The following is a 26,123-nucleotide window of genomic DNA, read 5'->3' on the forward strand; positions in this document are numbered from 1 at the left end:
AAAAATGTACGCTCTCTCTCAAATGTGTGCTCTTGCAGCGCAATTAAATATTACATGAAATGCTAGAGCAGCATCACAGCATAACATATACAGTTATCAGGGCTTAAATCCTGTCTCGATGGCTCTGAAATTGTCAGTGAGTTTATTTATTCATAATTTCATTCATAATTTCTTTATCCTAAGCAAGATTCGAATCAGATTTTTCTTATGATGTCTGGTGTCTCAGCACATTCTGTCCACTTGAATGCTTATGAAGGGTATCTAAAAATAGTGCTAATGCACTACTACTACTCCATCATACTGCACTAAACAGCTTCCTAAGGATGCAGTATTACAGCATATACCTAGCCTCTGTTTATTTTACAGTGACTAAGGTTTTTGTCATTAAAATAAGTTCACACTGAGCACCTAATTCTGTCCTGTTGTGTTTTTAACACCTACTTAGGAAACTGTGGAAGACATAAGAGCACGGTCTTTTTGTTTCACAACAGCAACAGGAGAGTTATTACAAGATTGACATTTACATTTGCACCGCTCTTGTCTTCATTTGTATTTCAAAGGCTTTTACAAAACACAACTCTAGTGTGCTTCAACTAAAAGAGATTAAAACAAGTAGTTGTACACCTGTCCATTTACAAAGCAAACACGCACACCATATGTTCAAGACGCATCAGTGGTGGTGTTGGGGTTTTTTTTTAAAGTATTTTTGTGATCATAGCACACATGCAAACACAAGACATACTGTAATTTCAACGTATTGCATGTTTCCGGAAGCTTTGTGCCAATTGGTGCGGCTGGTAACATGGCACAGAGAGGAGCAAATGTAAAAAGAGTTTGGGTTTCAATCCATTATCAAGAGAGTTGTTTAAGCATCCTGCCTTATTCAACACAGTGCTGTTGAATGCTCGAATTTAATTGGTCAAAGTATTACTCTATAGTTCCAGCTGTAATTCAAATCACAGGTTTATATTAATGCACCCGTTCTAATATTTTAGCATTACCATAGTAACAGTAACATGTTCTCAGGAGCTTATATGGCAAACAATTGACATGAGCTGAAGCTAGTAGTAATTGGATTTTTTTTTTTTTATTAACAAAGAAAAATGTCATATGGTGAAAGTTTATATGGAGAAGCTGTAAGGAGATTTAACATTTATGGAAGGATTCTTAGGTGCCAGTCTTTTGTAGTGGTCAGTAAGTTTTATGCAATGGGAAAGTCTTCAGGATAGAGGAATTTGAACTTTCCAGTCCCTGGGTAACATGACAAGCTGCTTTTGAGGGAACAACTGTTTATAGTTGCTATAACTGATGTGATAACAGGAGCTAACCTGCCTCACATATATTTCATAACACTAAATGTAACTATAAACAGTTAAAAAATATGCCATGCATGAATAAATAAAAACAAATTACTAGAGGTCGACCGATAACTAAGTTGGGCAGTACCTACCGATAACTGATGAATCAACCGATTTAAAAACAATAAAAACATAACACTCAAAGTAAAATATTGCTGAACTTTGTTATAAATATCCAGTACTGACTGTACCATGAAAATGGACTGCATTTTTTAAATGAAATAAATCTATAAATATTATATTAACTATTTAAAAATATAAATGTAAATAAAAGATATGCATCCAAACTGAACCAAAAAGTAACGCTTCAAATAACAACTAAAAATGGAGACATCCAAAACGAATCAAAAAGCACTTCAAATAACACAATATTTATTAGTGATAGTTTTTATTTCACCTCTAGAGGCCGCTCTTGTACTGTAGAATGACAGCAGACGCTTAGCAGCAGCTCCGGCAATGGACGCAACCGGGAAAAACTATCAGTGTGGAGTTTTGGTTATTGGTATTGATTTATTTGGCAAAACCGGTTGACCTCTAAAATGACAGTAGTTGGCAAATTGCTATGGTATAAGCGAAAATAATCAACTTCAGGATGTTAACAGTAACTCTGCTTCATGTCAGGCCAGATCATACCACCTCATCACCTCAGGATTATTTTTCCTATTTCAACATGCCGCTTAAGTTCCTCTCCTTCTCTTTAAGAAGTGAGTGCACAGTGCTTTTTTGATAATGGCATATCATTTTCTTGCTTATTTATATCAGATTTTAGCAGTCACTATGACCGGCTGACTCATAGAACTTACAGCAAATATGTTTTTTGTTTAATTAAATTTTATGTTGGCATTTTAGTGGTAGTGTACTAAGCGCAGAGACTTGGATACAAGATCAGCCACAAATCTGAGCTGTCAGAAATGGGACAAGGCTTAGCAGGAAGTCAGGGAAATGCTGTCATATCCCTGCATCTGCGCTGAAAAAGGGTCTCACTTTTTTTTTCTTTTTTCTTTCTTTTTTTTTTTTTTTTTACCCAAATGAGTTTTAAAATTCCTCTGTGTTGTCAAATTTCGAGTGCCACACCCTCTTTATGCTCATCCACCAACAGCATATTAATAGCAACAGTACACAAACAAGAAAAAAAATTGGCTTTCCTACACCAAAATCATAACATGCCAGTGTTAACCAGCACATTGTCCTTGCATTGGTACAAAAATAGGCCCCTTTGTGTGAGATTTCTTCTCACATAACGATAAGAAGTCTTGCCTGTCAATCATATTGCTTATGCACTAGTATTCCAGTGAATTAGCCTAGGCAGTTCACTTTTGCTGTGTTTGGGGGCATGGCTTTTAAGGTGGTACTATTAATTTTAGCTAACTTTCCCCAAAAACTCTGACTGGTACTGACTGAGAGGTTATGGTACTTCAATTGGTCATCCTCACTGTCCATGTTGTATTAAAGGGAGAGTATCTGTGTTTGCAGTCTCACTGAAACATCTGTCTATGGTGGAGTTGTGTGTCTCAATATACAGTGTACCATGGCAGTGTTAAAATCCTCTGGAGACCATATCTATGTTGTGCTATCAAACGTATAAAACAAAGACAAATTTATTACGTGCGAGTGAGCTTGTTTTCCTACAGTGGTGCATTTCAGAATTTTCTTCCCTTTCTAAAAAAAAAAAAAGAAAAACCCACAAAAAAGTCCCAGCTCTCGCACCGCTCGTTCTATTTCAGTGGTGTGAACTTGCAGCAGAAACTGGAATTAAATTGGAAAGTGCGAGATGATTAGTGGTTTCAAGGGTCTCACAGATCTGTAACACTGCCATCTGGTGGTCACTGAAATGAGTTCTCTCTGAGTTTTATCTCACTTCCAATCCTGAAGGTGTTTCGCCATCTTAACATGCCTCAAAGAGCTAACTCAGTGCTGTTTAATGATGCAGATTTGTTGTGTTAGATCAGAGAAACATAGCCTTCAAGACTGGTATTGAGAACGTGTGGTTTATCTCCTGCCTTGTGTTTTCTTGTGTGGCTGTGTAGTGCTGCTTATGTTGCCCTTTTTTGATTTCAGAGCATGTAACCTCTAATGCCAGTGATAGTGATAGTAGCTGCCGTAAGTGTTTTCCTCTCCTCTTTTGTCTGTCTCTGTGAGATGTGTTTGTTTACCATGGTTTTTATATTTTCTCAGTCTTCATTGTACAAAAGATCTACAATAATCCCAGATGTATTTATTAGCATAAAGGAATGAATGTATCATGAACAGGGTAACTATGTCTATCAGCACTTTTTTTTTTTTTTAAGATTATGGCCTTGTTTTGAAAACCATAGCCATTAAATTGAAAGCGGATACGACCTTTGCTATCCAGGTTGTTTATGCTTTATGACTGGTGTTCATACTTCTCTGAATTATTACCTAAGCACTTGAACGATGTGCATCAGCAGATTTAGAATACAAACCCTTCCTGAATTTTCCTGTCTATACACGATAATCCCATTCTTCTGTTAGAATGAAAAGATTTATATAATATGTTTTGTCATTTGAATTTTGTAGATTGTGCATAAAATATTTGAATTTTCGAGCAGACATGTTGAAAATGTTCCGTTACTTCTCCATTGAGGAGACATGCTATGCAGACAGATTTACATCACCTAATCGTACATCTTAGACATTTTCTAAAGGCTTTTCTTTCCTCTGTTTTTCCAGGTGGACAGGAAGAGTATGTTCTATCATATGAGACTGTGATTCAGCACGAAGGTAAGTGTCTTAAGGAGTGGCTGGTATAAATGGGCTAGCAGTGATGAGCCCTCCAAACCCCCTCCCTGGTCTTTCAAACTAGGGAAACATTGTCCAATCAAAGTACAAATTACACAAATGGACACAAGACAGAATGGTAATGTTAGTGGGGTTCTTGTTTTGTTTTGTTTTTTAACAAAAGAGTTACAGCTTTTCTGTTTTCCTGTTTGGTATTTGGAGGAAATGCAGCATGAAGCCAGTATAACATTACAGACATGAGACATAAACGTTTGAAATCATGAATACAGCCTCATGTCTGTGTTTAAGTGTGTTTGTGTAATAATTTGGGCCGCATAATTCTTATTATGCTATTGATGAGGTCACATGATTTATTGCCTTGCTTAATTAAAAATGTTTCATTGTCGAGCTATCGATAGATATTAGATTTTAGCCCTTCATCTAATATCCGAACCAGCCGTCACTGCTCTAGGCTATTTGATCATGAAAGTTTGTCATCAAATTGTCTCTGACTTTGCAGTGAGTTATGCTCGTCCCGTGATTATTCTGGGCCCTATGAAGGACCGGATCAACGATGACCTGATATCAGAGTTTCCTCATAAATTTGGATCATGTGTCCCTCGTGAGTACCGTGTGCACGCTGTCCTTATCACTCATACGGCATTCCATCTTCAGACTTCAGACAATATGCCATGATTTGCTGTTTAATCTTAATGTGGATATTAATCTTAATCCTATCATCTCCCTCCCTGGTGCAGATACAACCAGATCAAAGCGAGACTACGAGGTTGATGGCAGAGATTATCACTTTGTCGTGTCTCGAGAGCAAATGGAGAAAGACATCCAGGATCACAAGTTCATAGAGGCGGGCCAGTACAACAATCATCTGTATGGCACAAGTGTACAATCAGTACGAGAGGTCGCAGAAAAGGTGACGCTCTTCTCCCTTTTCCCACATACTGTGTGTGTGTGTGTGTGTATGTGTATATATATATGTGTATGTGTATGTGTGTATATATATATATATATATATATATATATATATATATATATATATATATATATATATATATATATATATATCTCTATCTCTCAGAAGTATAGTGTATATACAATTAGTATAACACAGTACTGAAATAGAAATTGACGTTGACACATTTTTTCCCCTTTTGTCACTTTTTTCTCAGGGTAAACACTGCATCCTGGACGTCTCTGGCAATGCTATCAAACGACTCCATCTAGCACAGCTCTACCCAATTGCTGTGTTTATCAAACCAAATTCAGTGGAAAATATTTTGTAAGTCTGTGCTGTTCTTGTGTTAAATGTTTAACTGTTTTAATACACGATCTTTACATGGTACTTTACCTCCATTGCATTAATTTTTTTAATGATGACTCACTTCACCGCAGACCATTTCATACATGTACTATTTACCGAGTCATGGAATTTTGTAGAGAATGTGTGTAATTTTGCTTGTATTTTCTCATTGTAAGTTGCTTTGGATAAAAGCGTCTGCTAAATGAATAAATGTGAATGTAAATGTCATTTACCTGAAAAGAACACTGGTTGATAAGTGATCATAGCATGAAGTTACTAGGTAAAATTGCATTACTGAGAAGCCATCATTTTATGTTTTTTTTTTCCCTCATCAGAGAGATGAATAAAAGGCTGACTGAGGAGCAGGCCAAGAAGACGTTCGACAGAGCTATGAAGCTGGAACAGGAGTTTACAGAGCACTTCACTTGTGTGTAAAATAGATGGTTACTCTCATTCCACATGCACATCTCACGGTGTCTTTTTATGTGTCTTGTACACTATATGGCCAAAGGTTTGTGGACACAAAGTCGGAAGCACACAGTTGTATAAAATGTCTCTGTTTGCTGTAGCATTACGATTTCCCTTCACTGGAACTAAGAAGCCCAAACATGTTTCAGAATGACGGTGCCCCTGTGCACAAAGCGAGCTAAATCGTAAATGACGCACTTATAGAGCGCTTTTATCCAAAGTGCCTTACACTGGTTCTCACTCACCCACTCACACACCAATGGTAGCAGATCTGCCATGCAAAATGCTAACTTGCCATCGGGAGCAACTTGGGGTTCAGTGTCTTGCCCAAGGACACTTCGGCATGTGGAGTCATGTGGGCCGAGAATGGAACCACCATCCCTACGATTAGTGGACAATCCACTCTACCACCCGAGCCACAACCACCCCCACAGAGCTCCATGAAGACATGGTTTGCCAATGTTGATGTGGATGAACTCGAGTGTTCTGCACAGAGCCCTGACCTCAACACCACTAAACACTTTTGATATGAACCAAAACTGACTGAGCCCCAGACCCCCTCGCCAATCTCACTAGTGTTTGAATTCACTAATGTTCTTGTGGCTGAATGAGCACAAATCCCCACAGCCACACCCCAAAACCTAGTGGAAAGCCTTCCCAGAAGAATAAAGGTTATTATAACAGCAAAGTGAGGCTACATCTGGAATGGGATGTTTAAAAAAAACACACACAAACTTTTGGCCATATAGTGTATGTCTCTTTCATCACACTAATTATTTACTTTAATGAGCTTCAGTAAATTCATTTAGTGTATTGAGGTTAATTATAGTAATAGTTTGGCCTGGAATTTAAATGATACAATTTTCCCTCAGCTAAATTCAACCGGTTTAGCAGACTTTCTTTTGGTGGTGTTTTTTCCTGTAATGATGAAGAATAATCAGATTTTACACATGTGCACGCTCGTACGGAAACCACTCCTACAATGCATTGGTTCCATCATCCCTGCTGCTTCCTTTTTACTTATAATACCGAAAAAATATTTTCTTTTACTTTTTGGTACTTTCTTGTCTGTAGATTTGCACCTTTAGACCTTTTAAACTGCCATTCCTGTCCATGCATTAGTGTTTTGGTATGATATACCCACTCTCTTTTCTTTTATCCTAGCCATTGTACAAGGGGACACCTTGGAGGAGATCTACAACCAGGTTAAACAGATCATAGAAGATCATTCTGGACCATACATCTGGGTGCCAGCCAAGGAGAAATTGTGAAATAGATGAAGTCAGAGGGGAACCCCCCCTCCCCCCCTTCCTATTTTTCTTTTTCTTCTTTGCTCTTTGTTTGGGTGAATTGAAATAGGAAATGCTCTAGTATCCGATGGCGTGTTTGTGGGATTGGGCAGAGATGGTCCAGCACGTCTCATTAAGACTCGATTCTGGAACGCTGTGTTTCCAGATTTCATGGAGAAGTGTTGCACCTAACCAGGGCCTCATTGAGAGATTATATGGTACAGCTTCCTTAATGTTTAAGGCAGGTGACTTTATAGATGGAAAAGATTTTAATGCATACTTGGATTTTGTTTGGAATTTTTTTTTTTCTTCATATAAGAGTGCATCAAAAATGCACTCGTGTACGATCACTTGGAGCGGCACTTTGCACGTTATAGCACTAAAAGCATGTTTTGGATGATTCTGTTCTAGTTAACCTATGTTGATTTTAAGTTTTTCTTAAACATATATTTGATCTACATTAACCACAGCCACAAAATAGTTTTTGGGGTTTTTTTTTTCCGATCATATTGTATACTCCCTATGATCTTATAATAGGATCAAAACATTTAACTTATGCAACTATCCAGCTTCTAAACTGCACAAACAGATGGATGGCTTGACTGATGACCTGGCACAAAATATGATGGTTCAAGAATTCCTGGGTGTTTTCTGCTGATCAGGGTGTTTCTGAGTGTATGAATTTGAGGTTTACAGTGGCTTGGCTGAACATGTTGTTTAAAATTCAGGTGAATGTGTATTTTAGGACATAAATTCACAATGCAAATGTTAAGAGAATTTACTGTACATTGGGATTTTAACATGTATTTAACCCTGAGTATACTGCCTATTTTGTTATAATAAAAACTCTATATTGAGCTTTACTTAAACTCTAAAAATATGGGAATAATTATCTTTATATTGAATAAATATATATGAAAATATATCAATCTATATAAATATTTAAAAAAGAATATATTTTCCTTTACTTTCACCATCATCTCTTTACTTCTTTTTTTAAATTTCTTTCTCGTGGCCCTCAATGAAGATGTACCTGGGCCGAGGGGGCAGTTTTCTTTTTTTAAAATTTTTCTCTTTTTTTCCCCCTCAAATGCAGTCGCTAGCAGCTCATTCTCCTCTGCCCTCTCTTCCATGTGAATCCTGTCTCACGTGGTGTGCATGGTTTTAAAAGCAATAGTATTTATAATACGTGTGTAATCAGTACAAGAGCTGTATTACGCCTTTGCGTTTTCAGCCAGAGTTGTGAAGATGCCGGGTTTGTTGATGAAAGTCAGCAGAAGCTCATAAACCCTATCCTTTAGACCCAGTGTTCACTCTCAGCTGGACAGAGTGTCTCTGAAGCTCTCTGAAACACAAGCCTTTATTTCTCCACTGGAGGGCCAGCTCTCACTTTCATTCTCATTTGGAGATGATTGTTTTCTAAAAGACTGACTCGCTTCCATTGGACCACAGCTTTCTAACACATTTTTGACTGGACATTGTAAATAATCTGATCTGATTCATTTCATTTGTCAGAAGACAATAAGTGCTAATAAACAAATCACACACTGTTTTTTTTATTAATGTATCTTTCTTTATGTCGTCAGGATGAGCGTCTGCCATTTTAACACAGAATCAAGTACGTCCTGTGATGATCACAGCTAGTGTTTCTGAATTTAGTTTTTTTGTTGTTGTTGTTGTTTTTTTTACTACATAGATCAGTTTTGTGATTGGAGAATCTACTTATCTAATAAATTATTTTATTGATATTGAGGAAATTTAGATTTACTTTGGATTACTTATCACGCTGGTTTATTTGCGTTGATATAGGCTACTTGTATAGACTAATCTAGTACTGATTTAATAAAAACATGAATTTATAAATGCATGAAATAGAGCAAAAAAAATTATCATTTTTGGGTCTAATCTAGTGAGATGCAGATGAAGCACTCTATAATGTTAGTTAAGATTAAAGATTATATATTTTTAATCACAAGGTCATATCTCGTATTTAGGTTGCTTATTCATGAAACTATGCATATCTCACATTTCCCTCCAGACCTAGCTATAATATTTAACGAGCAGTCTCGTCTAATTATGTACATTTAATCTGTAACTATCAAACAGCATATCTGCTTGCACTTTTTTTTTTTATGGTGCTGATCTACGCAGGCTACCTTCCTGTTATAAAGTAATAACCAAGAGAACCTCTGTAATAATCATGAACTTTATTTTATGGTTCATTTTACTAAAGCAAACGTACGTGTCAGTATGCTGGGGTTGACTTGTGGTTTATGCTGCAACACACTGAATCATATTTAATGAATTAAAGGGTAACGCTTGAGAACACGGGTCCGTCGTTAATGATTAACTACACAGGAAGAAATTAATAATGCAATATTAACATTATAGTAACTGCTATTAACTAACTAGAAACTCTGATTAACAAATTAGTAAGTAATAGCACACCGGTGTATGCGGTAGTTCACTATTAGCTAATCAATAATTTCTTTCATGCCTCCCGGAGAACTTCGGTTACTGCACACAACGTTGGGGTAAACATGGACAATCAACCGTCCTTTTCCTCTCACATTGCTAATCTGACACGCTCATGTTGAGTTCTCCTTTAAAACATCAGAAGGGTTCATCCATTTCTATACATACAGGCCACTCAGGTGCTGGATCAGTCTCTTGTCATTTCGAGACTGGATTAGTGCAACTTGCTCCTGGCAGGTCTTCCTCTGAGCGACATTTGACCTCTGCAACTGATCCAGAATGCAGTTGCGTGACTGGTTTTCAACCTTCCTAACTTCTCCCACACCTCCATGCTGCTACGGTCCCTCCGCTTAGATTTAAAACACTGATGCTTGCATAGAAAGCCAAAAATGGACCGGCACCCACTTACCTCAAAGCACTTCTCACACCCTGCACTGCACCACACTTCCTCTGAACCTCTAGCACCACTCGACTGGTCCCACCATCTCTCAGGGTACAAGGAAGGCATGCATCAAGACTCTTCTCTGTTCTGGCACCTAGGTGGTGGAATGAACTTCCCCGGTCTGAACAGCTGAGTCACTGGCAGTTTTCAAACCACGTCTAAAGACCTAGCTCTTCCTAGAGTACTTAAATTAGCATTTTCATTAAAAAAAAAAAAAGGAAAGAAAGAAAAAATGTGTGTGTGTTTTCTTACTATATTACCTCCCAACAGAGTTTTGTGACTTATGGTGTTTTTAGTCTGTGACCTAGTGAACCAGTATCGAGATGTATTTATTGATAGACTTCAAAGCACTTCTGTAAGTCGCTCTGGATAAGGGCATCTGCCAAATGCCCTAGATGTAAATGTACTAAGAAACTATATTAATAACTACAATTTCTTTCATGCCTCCTGGAGAAGTACTAAGAAACTATATACAGTTTCATAATTCATGTGAAACCATTACTGTTAACAAATAGTCAAGATTGTTTACATAATCAATAGGTAATAGCAGACTTATGATTTGGGTAAGCTGTTGATAATTAGTACATTTTATCATTCCTCCTAGAGAGCTATTTACTAACTATGGATCGTTGTAAAGAATGCACATTTCGGGATCTTACTCCTGTGGCCAACTTTCCGTCATCCCTTTGAACTTCACCCTTATTTGTAATCATTTTTTCCACATTATTATTATTAATACGTAAAGAGAAGACTGCTTAGGTCCACACCTCTCACTGAATCATTAGAGAGTCATGGAGTCTACTGGAACATTTCAAGTCATCAGCCGTACCCCAAATGCCAGACAAATTGTAACCTATACAGTGATTTATTTATTGAACGTACCTCACAGAAATACACGGTTCTATGTAAGTCTTCTACCTCATGGTTAGAATAGGATTAGGTTTTCATTAATAACTTCTGAAAGAATCCTGGTAGCACACTAGTAATGACTTAAGTGTTACTACATCCTTCAGAAGGAATTACTAACCAAAACCTTACAAAAACTTCAAATGCTTACAGTGACTACAGTATTCGGTTGCACGTGATATTTATTCATCATAACTGTGGGAAAACGCATAAACTTTAGGGGTTTTTTTGTTTCCGTTCGCTCAACGGTTTACATATCACTACATATTAATCAGACTCGGTTTTATGTTTCATTCAAATACTTTATTAATTTCAATGCATCATTTAACTAGATGGAGTGCACACATTCATTTACTTTATGTTGTACTGTACACATTTCGTTAGTACTGTTTTATTTGAGTTAAGTTATGGTTGTGTTGGATGAGCTGAGGAGTGGATGGCTGGTGTGCGGAATCTCCGATGGGATCCGTGCGCATTAAAGGCCGACAAGCCGCATTCACTGATATTTTTAGTTCCGCTTGCCGGTAACAAGAGGCAGATTGACTGTGGGGAGAATGCGATGTTTTGTGTTCGTTTTCTTTACTTTCTTGTTCATAATTATGTATTTCTCTATTTATTTATTCATTATTTATATCTTTATTTCAATTATTCAGCTGGCTTTGTCTTTAATGTTATACTTTGAAGTTTGTATTATTGTGTTTTGTCGTCGTCCCCCCGTGTATTTAAAGTGGACTAGTCCGTCTGTATTGCTGCCTCTGTTGATTTATTTGAGTTTAGTTCTGTTCAGTTTGTAATGAATATGATGTGTCCCGCGTCACAGGTTGACCTGTTTTATAAATATTGATTTTGATTACTTGGATTTAATTTGATCTATTTGTAAATATATGTTTTGATTCATTAAACTTTTTTTGGGGGGGGGCACTGTGTCCCTTGTACCTTGACTGCCTTGGTCCCTAACAAATAGCTTTCTCAAATCTGCTATTACCTATTGATTCTGTAAACAATCGTGTTTATTCTTTAACAGTAGTGGTTTCATATTAATTATGAAATATTTATATAATGTATATAATTTCTTAGTACTTCTCCACTACTGCATTCATCTGTCTGCTATTACTAATTCGTTAATCAGAGTTTCTAGTTAGTTGATAGTAGTTACTAGAATGTTAATATTGCATTATACATTTCTTTCTGTGTAGTTAATCATTAACGACGGATTCTAATGTGTTACTAATTAAACTCCTAATTATACCCCTACTGTGGGTGTAGGAGTTAACTGAGCATTATAGGAGCTAACCAAGCCCTGGCTCATTTTGCTGTGAAGTATTTGAATGTTACATCACGTTCCTCCTCTGAATGTTGGCTCTTCAAGTCTGGATTCTGCTCGAGCCCTGGTGTTAGTAACGCCCTTCACCTGAACGGATTCATTGTACCTTCTGTGGGCCTCTTAGGTGGGGTTTGGAGCGTGTGTGCAATGAAAGCCTCCTGTGTGTGCGTGTGTGTGTGTGTCTGTGTGTGTTTAAATCTTAGTGGGAACAAAATGTCCCCCACATGGATATGAATATCCATGAGTAAAAGTATTTTTGTCTGTTTGTTTGTTTTTCGTTTTTGTTTGTTGCTGTGTGTGTTTTTTTTTTTTTTTTTTTTTTTTTACAAAAACTTCAGGTTTATTTTTTTTTAAAAAACCGAGCCCAAAGGTTTCCTTTTTAATTGCTTTTTTAAGGAAATTTTTAATTTCCTTTTTAATTTATAATAATAATAATAATAATAATAATAATAATAATAATAATCATTAGTAGTAGGCTAATGGAAGGTCCTCACAAGGATAATCTCTCTCTCTCTCTCTCTCTCTCTCTCCCCTGTGTGTGTGTGTGTTTGCGAGCGTGCTTCCCCTTGTACGTGACACTTGAGGTGTAGGGCTCATTTGATGATCATTTTTCAGTGACAATCATGCGCATTTGATGCAAAAAAAAAAAAAAAAAAAGACTACTGGACAATAAACGACTTGGACTTTGTCCTTCAGGAGGCTTTAGAAAGCAGGCAGTGTTGTGAACGCAGCAGTTGAGTGCGCACTTGGGAGTCATGGGCATGTGGACTGCACTGATCGCGCTGCTCTTCATCACACACAGCGGTAAGACTTTTACTATTTCACACCCATTATTAACTACACTATACACCCAGTAACCACATACAATCATTCCTATACTTACCTAATCTCATTCAATAACTCTTTCTGGTTCAGTGCGTTTTATCCAGAGAGTGAGACACACACACACACAGAGTGAGACAGAGAGACACACTCACGCCTTTCATCCAGCATGTGTCATAATTCCTGCTTTAAAATGATCAATTCTTTGTATATAATGAAAATGAAGAGTTTTTAAGACTACATTTCCTTACCATGTCATTACTAGCTCTGTGGCTTGTGAAACACAAATGAGTAAAAGAACGATGATGTACCAAAATAAAAAAGAAATAAAAACAACATTTAAAAATAACTTCTTTACTAAATTATCCTAATCCCCCACTCGGAATTTATATTTTATAATTAAACTATGAATTTATTTCTCGTAAGGCTACAACTTTGTCTGTGTAAGCATGCTTAAGTTATAATGGTGTCCATGTTAAAGTTTATACTGAGGGAACTGCCTAAATATGAAATACTTTCAGTTCACTTTACCAGGGCACTTGAATATTTAGGCTTAGGTGTTGGTTATGGTTTACAAACATAATCTGAAAATTAACATTTTAACTGAACAAAAAAAAATGTGTAAAACTTTTGTAAGTCCCAAAAACAACACCCCCGCCCCCCATATATATATGTCCCTTTTTCAGGAGACTGTATTTTAAATATAATTTTGTAAAATCCAAATAAGCTTTACAGTTCTTTATTGGAAAGGGTTTAAACAAAGTTTTTCATGCTTGTTCAATGAACCATAAACAATTATTGCACATGCACCTGTGGAACAGTCCTTAAGACATTAACAGTTTCCAGGCAGTAGGCAATTAAGGTCACAGTTGCGATAACTTCGGACACTAAAGAGACCTTTCTACTGACTCTGAAAAACACCAGAAGAAATGCCTAGGGTTCCTGCTCACCTGCGTGAACATACCATAGTCCTGCTGCAGGGAGGCATGAGGACTGCAGATGCGGGGAGAGCAATAAACTGTAATGTCAGTAACATGAGACACATAAGACTACTGGGAGACAGGAAGGAGAGCTGATCGTCCTTGCAGTGGAAAATTACATGTAACCATGTGTCCCCCCAGACATAATCGAGAACTTGCAAATGCCTTGGTGGAAGAGTGGAGTAACATCTCACAGCAAAAACTGACAAATCTGCTGCAGTCCATGAGGATGAGATGCACTGTAGTACTTAAAGCAGCTGGTGGACACACCAGATACTGACTGTTACTTTTAATATTGACCCCCCCCCCCCCCCCACCTTTGTTCAGGGACTCATTATTCCATTTCTGTTCGTCAAATGTCTGTGAAACTTGTTCAGTTTATGTCTCAGCTATTGAATGTTTTTATGTTAATAATATGTACACATCTTAAGAAATTTGCTGGAAAAAAAGCAGTTGAATGTAAGAGGATTTATATATATAATATAAGATATTTTTATATATATATATATATATATATATATATATATATATATATATATGTATGTGTGTGTGTGTGTGTGTGTGTATATACACACACACTCTCTCTGGAGTATATATATGCACAGCAAAAAAAGGAAAAAAGTGTTTAAATGTCTAAAAAGTGGAAATTTGACAGAATGGACAGTTTTTTAGACACGAACACAGGCCTTGTTATGATAGCAAACACAACATTTTCTGTTTCTCAAATAAGTTAAGCTACACAATGTGTTCATTGTCATTGTAAGTGTAGGACTGCTGGCTTGCGCTAAAGCACTTGGTGTTGTGTATAGCAGCCAGCATCATGTCTGGTTACTGTGACCCCCCAAAAAATAAAAAATAAAAAATCAAGGTGAAAGCACAATGAGACATATATGTACATTACTTTATATGTATGTATACATGATATACATACATATTTAATTGTGCATTTAATGTATGTATGTACATATTATATGTACATGCATACGTTATATTCATACATAATTAGTTGTACGTCCATTTTTCGCTACCTATCTGATAGGTTCTATCAGGTTCTTTATGATGACCTATATATTCTGTGCACTCTTAAAAAAAGGGGTTTAAAGAGCTTATTGGCGTAGTTAGGGGTTTTTTCTACTAAACACTCTGCTATTGGGTTCTACATAGAATCTTTGTGTTCTTCTTAAGGGTTCAGATTATTTGCTAAAGTGTAGATATTAATTGAATGTAATAATAATAATAATAATAATAATAATAATAATAATAATAATAATAACCTGTGTGTGTGTGTGTGTGTGTGTGTCTCCAGTGTGCAGCCAAACCAGCATAAGATGGTGCACAATTTCACAACAGGAGCAGGCCAAGTGCAGTGCCATGGCAACGGCATTCAGCAGCGTCTCTATCCAGCCTACGCTGCGCTGCATACGCGAAAACTCCGTCACTAAGTGCGCGCAAAACCTCATGGTAACATCTCCTACATGAAACCATCACTCTTGATAAAGTGCACTTAGGTCATGACATGTAGCATTGCAGTGCTTTGTCATTTCATTTCTTATCTTTTCTCTTCACCAGTAAATTTTGAGCACAAAACAAACAATAAACACTCTGATAATAACATATGCATGTCAGATGGTCCTAACCGCCATTTACTCATGCCATAACTTGCTTTCTGAAGTAGATTGTAAGAATGTATTACTATAAGGAACTTTGTTGATAAATGGGATATAAAAATTATAAAATTGATGGTCTTCTTTACAGTTAAAGGACCAGCATAGCTACACACACATTGATCTGGCAATCTGCATTATTACATGAAAAACATACATCTTATGGTTCACACAATGTATCAATTTTTGCCATTTTTATTCTGAGAGGTTATTAAAATATTATTTTAAGACTAATATGTGTGGCCTCCCAAACATGTGGGGTTCTCTGCATTATGGGATGTCCAGCCTCTATGCAGTATTTTGTTCATATTGCACAGCACTGGTGCAATTACATTAAACTTATTACTTTGGCTAAAAAAAAACGTTCAATCATTATGAAAAGTTCAATGCAAAAGTCAATGCTCTATCCTTAGGCAAATGAAGTTGATGCATTTTCTACCAGTGCTAAAGACATCTATGAGATTGGAAAGGAAGCCACATTCAAACTTGCTGCAGGAGAGTCCAGTGTTGATGGTATGTGGGTTTTATTTATTTCTGCTCATGAATTCTGCGCAAATTGCTATTACAATAGAGGAATTGAATGCACAGTTCTGGTGTTGGTCTGAACTCTGAGTTTCAATTGCTGACGACAGATATGTATTAATAATTTATTTTTGATATGATAAGGATTTATCTTTGCTGTCAATTTGCTTGGCCTGAAGCCACAATGTGTGTAATGTCTAAAGATTATGTGTTAAATGTTTGATGAAGATGTTACTCAAACTGGCTTTTGAACTCTCTGACTTGTAGGTGAAGGAACGACGTATTATGCAGTTGCTGTGGTGAAGAGAACAAATTCACACATTAACATCAACAACCTAAAGGGGAAGAAGACATGCCACACTGGGATTGGGCGTACAGTTGGGTGGAACATGCCCATAGGCTTTTTGATTGACAGTGGAAGGATGTCTGTTATGGGCTGTAATGTGACACAAGGTGCACACATCACATCTAAGAGCATTATTCCCTGCTTTATGTTTATGCATGATAAGTGGAGATCGTTCTTGGCTGTAATACAGTGTTCTAAAAATCATCCTCAGTAAATTAATCAGTTAGTATAATGATATAACAGAAAGAGATATGTATGAATGAAACTATGGGGTTTGTTATGGATCTCTAGGTGTTTCAGAATTCTTCAACGCTAGCTGCATTCCTGGAGCAACAGGCCATGCTCCGTCTCTGTGCCAGCTCTGTGCCGGAGATGATTTTGGAGCTCATAAGTGTGAGGCAAGCAACAAGGAGAAATACTACTCATATAATGGAGCCTTCAGGTAGTGTAATGTTTTCATATGCTTTATATTACTAACACAACTGCTCACTAGTCAAGGAAAGTCAAGTGGGTTTTCTTGTCATTCCTGATCAATAGACAGGACAATAACTACACAATGCAATAAATATACAAGACAAGTCAATAACTACACAAGATAATGAATCCTCAGGACAATAAATACTCAGGACAATAACTACACAAGACATTAAATACTCAGGAAAATTAATACTCAACACAAAACACCACAAAAGACACAAAATAATGAAGACAATAACTACATAGGAAGTAAATACACAGGACAATAATAAGCAGGACAGTAAATTCTCAAGTCAATGAATAAACAAGACAATAAACACAAAACACAGCAAAAGGCACTAATTAGATAGATAACTACATAGTACAGTAATTACTCAGGACAATGAGTAATCAAGACAGCAAATATTCAAGGCAATGAATACTCAGGACAACAAATATACAATACAATAACTACACAAGACAATGAATGCCAAGGACAATAAATGCTCAAGACAATAAATGCACAAGACAAAAAATATTCAAAACAATAAATACTTAGGACAATAATTACACAATAAATACACAAGACAGCAATGTACTCAGGACAGTAACTACACAAAACAATACATAGGACAATAATTACTCAAGACAAAGACACCACAAAAAGGCACGAAATATTCAAGACAACAACTACACAGACAGTAATTATACAGGTCAATAAATAAACAAGACAATAAATTAATAATAATTAATTAATTAGTACTCAGGATAATAAATATACAAGACTCACTAACTAAACAGGACAACAGAACCAGTGCAAACAATTGTCTGTAAATGGCAGACCCTACCCTGCAATTGGGTAGAAAAAAAAGATAGAGAAATACTTTAAAGATACTGCTTTTTTACTTTACTTTTTGGTTTTTACATTACTTTTTTGGTTTCTACAGGTGCCTTGTTGACAATGCAGGAGAAGTAGCTTTTGTTAAGCACACCACAGTTGGTGACAACACTGACGGTAAGTCCATTTCATGTCAAGTGGTTATTTTATTATCGCTCCTGTATGGATGAATCAAGAAAAAAAGGGGGGGGGGGGGGGCACAGCACAACACATCACAGGACTAAATAGTTAACAGGAGCAGTAAGACAAACAAGTCATAGAAAAACATAGGAGATCTATTGCCAATCTAATGTGAATTGATTGCCTCACATAGTATTTTATTTTTTAGGAAAAGGGGATGCATGGGCACAAGGTCTCAAGGCTGCTGACTTCCAGCTGCTCTGCCCAGATGGAACCCGGAGTCCGGTCTCGGACTACAGGCGCTGCAATTTGGCCCGAGTGCCATCCAGAGGCATTGTGGTCCACAGTGACATCGACAGCACTGTGATATACAACATGCTTAGAGAGGGACTTGTAAGAACATTTCACTTAAATGTTATATATTAAAATATATAATATATATATAATATATAATATAATATACTGCAGCACTGTTGAATTCTTGAGTCTGATTGTTCAGAAGGTGTTGAATAATTTTCTCAAACATCAGCTTTGACAGTAGTTCAAATCACAGTAATTCAAATCACAGGTTTATATTAATGCATTCATTCTAATACCATATTGTCTCTATAGTAGCAAGTCAGTCACAGGGCCTCAAATAGCAGATGCTCCACATAACATAAGCCAAATAATAAACAAATAACAAACAAACAAATGTCGTTTGTGCTTGTTTATTTGTAACATGCCGCATTTTTTGTTTTGTTTTATTAACTGAAAAAAAGAGAGGCCTGTGAAGGAACTGTTTGTTGTTGCTAACAGGAACTTATCTTGTAGATGTTCCATAACATTAAATGTAACTATAAATGGTTTAAATTATGACAATAAATTAGAAATTGTAATTGTACGCAAATTGCTGTGGTATAAGAAGAATAGATTGATGGAAATAATTTGTGACATGCTGTTATTGGAAACTAATGAACTTCTGTTTGGGCATTACACCACCCCAGCATTGATTGTTATTCTATAATATCTTACCTAATAATGCTTTATTTTATGCTCAACGGTGATTTTACACATGTGGAATAAGTAGCCTATATAGATAGTGTTCCATTATAATATTTTGTTTGCATATGTGGACCTCCAGTGCTAATGACATAATTTTTGTTTTTGCCCACAGGAGAAGTCTGGCTTTTCTGTTTTCTCTTCAGTGGCCTTTAATGGTGAAAACCTGTTGTTCAGTGACAGCTCTACAAAGTTTATCCCTGCTGGAAATGACGACTACATTCACTGGATGGGACAAAAATACTATAACATATTGAAAGCTATGGACTGCTCAATAGATGGTTAGACCCCCCTCTTTTAATCCATATTCAAATCAATCAGAGGCAGTGAAATCACCAATCATAAATTAACACAGGGTACTTTCAAAAAACTGCTGCATGTGAATTGGGCCTAGAAAAATCAGCAAGCTTGATTGCTTGTGAATACCCAAAGAATTTTATATTAGTACAGATTGTTAACTTATATATTTCTTTAAGGTTATGAGAATACATTTCTCAATAGCAATATTTCTGTTCACACCTAGGATAGGTTTTTTTTTAAAATAAACTTTTATTTAAAAATAATTAGGTATATAAGTGCAGACCATGTAAGCAAATAATTACAATAATTTACTGTAACTGCTTTAATACTTGGCAAAGAGCAAGAACAGGACAGTTTAATCTTTATTAAAATTCACATTGTAAAATTACTCTGGTTAGATTTTATGGAACCTTCTTTCACATATACTCATATACAAGCATTGCCGAATCCATTGACATTTGAATATTTACATCTATTGTTATTTGATCAGCTTCTCATACTGTATAACTCCACATGTATGTGTGGGAGTGCATGTGTTGCATGTAACGTAAGCTGGCGCACTCATATATGGTGTGTGTGTGTGTGTGTGTGTGTGTGTGTGTGTGTGTGTGTGTGTGTGTGTGTGTGTTTGTAGATGTTCCTGAGATCCTGACCTGGTGTGTGCTGTCTTCTGGTGAGCAGAAGAAATGTGTAGACATGGCTAAAGCCTTCCAAATAAAAGGACTCTCACCACCCATCCAGTGTTTATATGGAAACTCTGTGGACGATTGCATGAAGAAAATACAGGTAGACCAAATCAGCTGAGAACTAAAAGTTCTTATTCTCAGATATTTTCTAAAGTCTGCTTTACATTTCGCTCTCTGTATACACAGAACAAAAAGGCAGATGCCATCACTCTTGATGGAGGCTATATCTACACTGCAGGGAAAACCTATGGCCTGGTCCCTGCTGTGGGAGAAAGCTACACAGGTTAGAGTCGACCTTACCATGTCTCATTGTTCTGATGTTATTGGGTGTAGAAATGTCAGTGTCACAATGTTTTCGTAGTTGTCCACCGCTGTACTAAGTTACAGAACACTGTTTTGTCGTTTTAGGGGACAGTGATGGCAGTATCTACTACGCTGTGGCTGTCTTAAAGAGAAGTGACAAAAACATCCAAAGATTCAGTGATCTGAGGGGTAAGACGTCCTGTCACACAGGCTATGGCAGGACTGCTGGCTGGAACATTCCAGTAGGAATTCTCATTGAGAAAGGCCTTATCAGACCACAGAAATGCCAAGTTGCCCAAGGTTAGTACACAGTGCTCCTCTTTGTTTCACAACTACAGTGATTTACTACAGTGAAGGTCTGTGTTCAACATTCTTTAGAATTTGCATTGTCAACACTGTTAGTTAATGTACTATTTGTATATTTCAAGGTATGTGTTCGGTTTGGCTTATTTATGCCATTTAATTTATCCGGTAGCTTCTGCAGCTCCTAGAACATTTGGAAAACTGCCAATGCCAGAATTAGTACTGTTTAGCATGTATAATGTGTTGAAATGTGTTTGTGAAATTGGTAAGTGTCCTGTTATCAGGGTTGTTAGGGGACAGTGTGTTTATAGGTCTAATTTCTGGCAAATTTCTATTTCTAACATGTGAAACTTTCTTGCTATATAACACTGTTTAATGGTATTTTTAACAGCATATGTATTTGTATATATTCTTTTCCTGATTTGTGCAGCTCAACAACCATAGGTCTCTTTTGTGTTGAAAATATCTTTGTTTTTCCCATGGTAAAGGATGACAATTTTACATGTATACAGCTTATACATGTATACAGCTTCATGTTTATACCTCAAAGTAACAGAACAGAGTTCTGGGGACTGAGAGCAAGTAAAAAAGTTTGCATTTATTTAAAATATTCTTTAGGGGTATCAATAATTTTTGTCACTTATTTAAAAAAAGAAAAGGATTTAAAAAGCATTTAAAAAAGTATTTCTAATGAGCTTAATTTTTGTTAAATAGTTTTTCCCTATTGTTTGTGTGGACAATTTGAATTATTGTGTAATGTTTATTTTGTACAATCTTTTTAGCTAATTTGCTTCATGAAGGGTGCGAATAATTCTGTAGGACACTGTAGTTTCCCCGATTAATTCTTTCACTGGTGTCCAAAAATGATGTAATATTTTTTTTGCCTATATTTTTTTTTTCAAAAACAAAATGCATAGCCATAAGTGCATACATATAATTTATATAATGTAGGCAAAACACCCAAACCCCAATCTACAGACAAAAAAAAAAAACATGCTAGCAGTTAGAAAACAGACCAGTTCTATGGGAAATCTGCACGCCTGATGGCAAAATGGATATCGCTACACCTAGCTTCAGGAGGCAGGGGAGAAATTCCCATCCAAAACTGGCCACTGCCAATTCCAAACATGCAATAAGCATCAGTTCCAGTATCTACAGTGTTTATGCACTGACTTCCCATTTTGGGGGGATTTGTTTTAGCATGTTTGACCTCTTAAGCCAGCTTCATAAATAAGTGCATGGTTGTTTGAAAAATGAATTCATCATAATTGCATGTAAAACCATAGGCCTTAAGATTAGTACTTCTGGGCCGCTGTGTTAAGAGTGAAAAAATATTTACTAGATTTATGACCTGACCAATCAGTGAATGTATGTCCATTTCCATCATTTCCCCCAGCTGCTGGAGAGTTCTTCAAGGCAAGCTGTGTACCTGGTGCCAATGAGCCTGGATTTCCCAGCAACCTTTGCTCACAGTGCATCGGAGATTCCAGTGGCCAAAATAAGTGTGTTAAAGGCCAGGATCTGTTTGATGGTTACAATGGAGCCTTCAGGTAACTTACTTTTTACCTTGTATTTGTAGATTTTTATGCGTTTCTGGATTTTTAAAGGTAGAAACATATGAATGACTTCTTGTTTCAGGTGTCTGGTTCAGGGAGCAGGCGAAGTTGCATTTGTCAAACATTCCACAGTTTTCCAGAATACTGATGGTGAATCACATTAGCATTTTTGAGTAATTAAAATCCTACACATAATAGATGCGGGAAACGTGTTTACTGCAAATAAAAATTTTCATTGTCAGGCAATAGTACAGATCCTTGGGCCCTCAACTTGAACTCGAGAGATTTCCAACTGCTGTGTTCTCAAGAGTCTCGTGCTGAAGTCAGTCAGTATAAGCAGTGTCACCTTGCCCGTGTCCCCTCCCACGCTGTGATGGTCCGGCCTGACACCAACCCTCATATCATCTTTGGCCTTTTGGATAAAGCTCAGGTGGGCCTTACTGTAGCCTAAAATATCTGCATTCCTCTGTGATATAAATGACAAATACATATGTTTAATAATCAAATACAATGCTTATATTGGGTTTACTATCTTCAGCAATTCTTTGGGGTCAGCACTAACTCAGACTTCAAGATGTTTGACTCCAGTGCATATGACGGATCAGACCTGATCTTCAAAGACTCCACAATAAGCATAATTGGCGTTGGCGAGAAAAAGACCTATGAGGATTGGCTCGGCCAGAGTTACATGGATGCTCTCATAGCCATGGAGTGCACTTACTCTTCAGCAGGTGAACACATTTATATTCTATAAATGAGACATGTGTGACCTTTTTTATATTCTCTAAATGAGACATGGGTGAAATGTTTTTGGTTTTTTTTTGTGAAAAGAGTTTTGCATGTTCTCCCTGTATCCATGAGAGTTTCCTTCCATCTCCTAAAAACCTGCTGGTAGATGGTTTGACTATGCTAAAATGCCCCTAGGTATGAATGAGTGTGTGAATGTCTCTGCACGGTGCCCTTTGACGGAATGGCATACCATCCAGGGTGTATTCCCATCTCTTGACTAGTGTTCTCATGATAGGCTCAGGATCCACCATGACCCTGAATGAATGAATGACTTTTGGAATGACCCATGTCTTCCTTTCATCACGTTTGTAAAAACTGACATCTGAAGATATCCATATGTTTGGGATGATTTGTAATGATTTCACTTCATTAGACCAGCCATGAAGTAACTCACCCTTTTCTATTTCTTGTGTGTGTGTGTGTGTGTGTGTGTGTGTGTGTGTGTGTGTGTGTGTGTGTGTGTTGTGTTTTCTGCAGTGGTATCTTCGGCCTCTGTACTACTGGTGACCAGCTTGGTTGTGCTCTTATCTCTTTTGGTTGTGTAGCAGTTCCACCAGCCACCCAAGTCTTCCTCGGCTATTTCTCCATTTTATCCTGATTGTTCATTTCATGTATCAGAATCAGAATCATTTTATGCGCCACATACATTTACATGTATTAGAATAATTTTTTAACATCCAACACACACTCATCACAGACAACACAGCACAGTTACCATCCTAATATATATATATACTATATATATAATATATATATATATAGGTATGTTTATATATATATATATATATATATATATATATATATATATATATATATATATATATATATAAACATACCTATATACAGTATATAAATGTGTGTGTGGGGGTGCAAGTCTACTGTAGCAAAGCTACTGTAAACTATATCCACCAATAATTTCAACATACAATGAGCATACACAGATTTTTTTGTGCCAATTTATCAAAACCAAATCGCATAAATCAGCATTGCTTTTGATGTATAATTTGTTCATGACAGATACATACAGTATCTGTCCTAAATGATGTTAGATTATCACATGCTTTACTTTTTTTTTTTTTTTATCCACAGCAAGGCCATTTCATTTAGTTAATCTTTACAATTAGGAATGTCCATAATAGTCACAGAATTTATTCAGTGTGATTTGTAAAGTAAAAGAAAGCTCTTGAATGTTAGAAAGATTTTATGAGACTGGGGTTCCCAAACTTTAGGTGCATTTTCTCTGCCTTGTCTTTATAGCAGTGATTTCCATTTTCACTGTATTTGTTGAATATTTATCATGCACACACTTTTGTAATGGTGGTCAGATACCTGGGCAACAGCCATATCAGTGTATATGCTTTGCCTGTTACATATTTATTGACTCTTTTTTAAAATTATATACTTGAAGGCACATGCTGTATACAGGAATATGCACATTCTAGCTGGAATCTTTATTTAACGTCACTGAGTATACAATGCTGTATCACTTATGAGTAGAAAAAGACTAAATTAATTCGCTTATTTTTACCTTACAAGTGAGAAGAATCAAGATTATATTTTCCTCTTGCCATTTGAGAATCTATATTCAGGATGAAATTTTCAAAAGCAACTACATGTTAACTCTATGTATTTGTTAGCAGTATGCAACAGAATAAAGCAACACATATTATCATTATACGTTTTGCTGCAGGACTTGATATTGCTCGATCATTTCATTTTTAATGCTTAATGAGAATAGCTTCTTATTCTCAATTTAGCACCATCTCTACTTTTGTGTGCTTTTTTTTTTCTAAATATTTGACAAATTTACGCTCTCTTACTATTCAAATTTCTCATGAGCTATTGAATATGCTTGGTAGACCTGCACTTTTTATTTTACTGATGCAATTTATTTAATTTTCACAGAGAAATGTATTTTTATACAATGTTCAGTTAACATATCAGTGTATATGTACTGACACACTGATTTCTTGCTTCAGTGAATTGCAATTTCTTCAATGAAATGATTGAGATGTAACTAATATTTAGTTGCCAGGCCAGTGAGTCTGCTAAAGTATTATTACATGTTGCCCACATAGGGTTCTTTGCTGTTCTTTTCAGTAAACATGCACAGTAAATGTGTTGTCATTTCTGTTTTGTGACTTATAGTATAGTCAGCAGTCCTTGACTATACTGGATTGTGACTTCTCACTTTCTAAAATTCGGGTGTGACTTGATCTGGAAGTTTTTTAGAAAAGGATTGATGCGTTAGAGAGGAGGCATGTCTGCCTTATGTTCTGTAGTTCAGTGTTTCTTAAATGGAAGTATGTGTGCTCTGTAGACAAATCATATCTTTTAATGAAAAGTAGTACTAATATAATTTAAAGTAATTCATGTAATTAGAACTACTGATACTACTGTTTAAAACAAATTTAATAAGTAACTAGATAAGAAGTGAGGGCTATTATGTAGTTGAAAGGAAAATAATTTGATATGAAATATTCTTGCAGGTTTTTTTCTGCACTTTAACCATATATTTTTGACAAAATTTTCAGTTTTATAAAGGCTGCACTTAAGAACAAAGCAAATTATTGGTTGTTATCGGTTGCCAATCCATAAGGTATTGATCTGCTTTGCCTTTTTGTATATTAAAATAAGAAGAATAGTCAAGATTTATTGGCATTTGAAAATTTGCTGGACTCTTTTGTATTTATATTTATAAGCGTGGCAGTGTATAATACAGGCATCTCCCTGTTTAAGGAGCTGAAACTGAGTCAAATGCTGTAAAGCTAAGGCTGCCTTTATGTGCTATCAGAGTTGTTGCATATCTGCGTTTACAACCTAAAACTTTCACGCGAACATTTGGAATTGCACATGGCAGTGTGTAAAACGGAAAAATTATACTGCCCATGTTCTGAATGGTACTAACGTTTACTCATTCACAGTGGTTGAGGAGGGCTTTTACTGGTAAGTAGAAAGTAAATCTTTATACCTCATCTTAATGCGCTTGAGTGAAAAGACATCGGGGGAGAACCCATC

General features: G+C 36.4%; 2 protein-coding genes across 20 annotated transcripts in view; both read left to right on the forward strand.

The window, feature by feature from the left end:
- dlg1a (discs large MAGUK scaffold protein 1a) overlaps window positions 1-8,731 on the forward strand; it is a 139,000-nt gene extending 130,269 nt beyond the window's left edge. For 13 of the 18 annotated variants that reach the window (XM_017479979.3, XM_017479982.3, XM_017479980.3 and 10 more), the window contains 7 exons: window positions 3,417-3,458; window positions 4,050-4,100; window positions 4,618-4,719; window positions 4,856-5,028; window positions 5,285-5,394; window positions 5,751-5,842; window positions 7,048-8,731. In XM_017479979.3, the coding sequence (XP_017335468.1) occupies window positions 3,417-3,458; window positions 4,050-4,100; window positions 4,618-4,719; window positions 4,856-5,028; window positions 5,285-5,394; window positions 5,751-5,842; window positions 7,048-7,154 (677 nt within the window). In that variant the 3' untranslated portion in view covers window positions 7,155-8,731. The remainder of the gene's footprint in view (window positions 1-3,416; window positions 3,459-4,049; window positions 4,101-4,617; window positions 4,720-4,855; window positions 5,029-5,284; window positions 5,395-5,750; window positions 5,843-7,047) is intronic. The other 5 variants (XM_053683478.1, XM_053683479.1, XM_017479988.3 and 2 more) reach the window with 1 other exon arrangement.
- Window positions 8,732-12,426: 3,695 nt separating this feature from the next.
- Window positions 12,427-24,780, forward strand: meltf (melanotransferrin). 2 transcript variants are annotated; one of them, XM_017479087.3, is made up of 17 exons: window positions 12,427-12,443; window positions 13,016-13,123; window positions 15,428-15,582; window positions 16,199-16,298; window positions 16,575-16,760; window positions 16,945-17,095; window positions 18,057-18,124; window positions 18,336-18,520; window positions 19,284-19,449; window positions 20,103-20,254; window positions 20,341-20,437; window positions 20,563-20,757; window positions 22,157-22,310; window positions 22,399-22,466; window positions 22,559-22,746; window positions 22,855-23,047; window positions 23,583-24,780. In XM_017479087.3, the coding sequence occupies exons 2-17, from the start codon at window positions 13,075-13,077 to the stop codon at window positions 23,648-23,650; spliced, it is 2,175 nt and encodes a 724-aa protein (XP_017334576.1). In that variant the 5' UTR covers window positions 12,427-12,443; window positions 13,016-13,074; the 3' UTR covers window positions 23,651-24,780. The 2 variants fall into 2 exon arrangements, with proteins under 2 accessions (XP_017334576.1, XP_017334575.1); XM_017479086.3 differs by lacking the exon at window positions 12,427-12,443 and having other exon boundaries at window positions 12,869-13,123.
- The last annotated feature ends 1,343 nt before the right edge of the window (window positions 24,781-26,123 follow it).

Source organism: Ictalurus punctatus, chromosome 11 (assembly GCF_001660625.3).
Source record: "Ictalurus punctatus breed USDA103 chromosome 11, Coco_2.0, whole genome shotgun sequence".
Lineage (NCBI taxonomy): Eukaryota > Metazoa > Chordata > Actinopteri > Siluriformes > Ictaluridae > Ictalurus > Ictalurus punctatus.

Coding starts and splice junctions, on each gene's coding strand:
- meltf (XM_017479087.3), top strand. CDS start 13,075: ATGGGCATGTGGACTGCACTGATCGCGCTGCTCTTCATCACACACAGC. Junction 18,125..18,335: donor AGTTGGTGACAACACTGACG/GTAAGTCCATTT, acceptor TTTATTTTTTAG/GAAAAGGGGATGCATGGGCA. Junction 20,438..20,562: donor TGTGGGAGAAAGCTACACAG/GTTAGAGTCGAC, acceptor TTGTCGTTTTAG/GGGACAGTGATGGCAGTATC.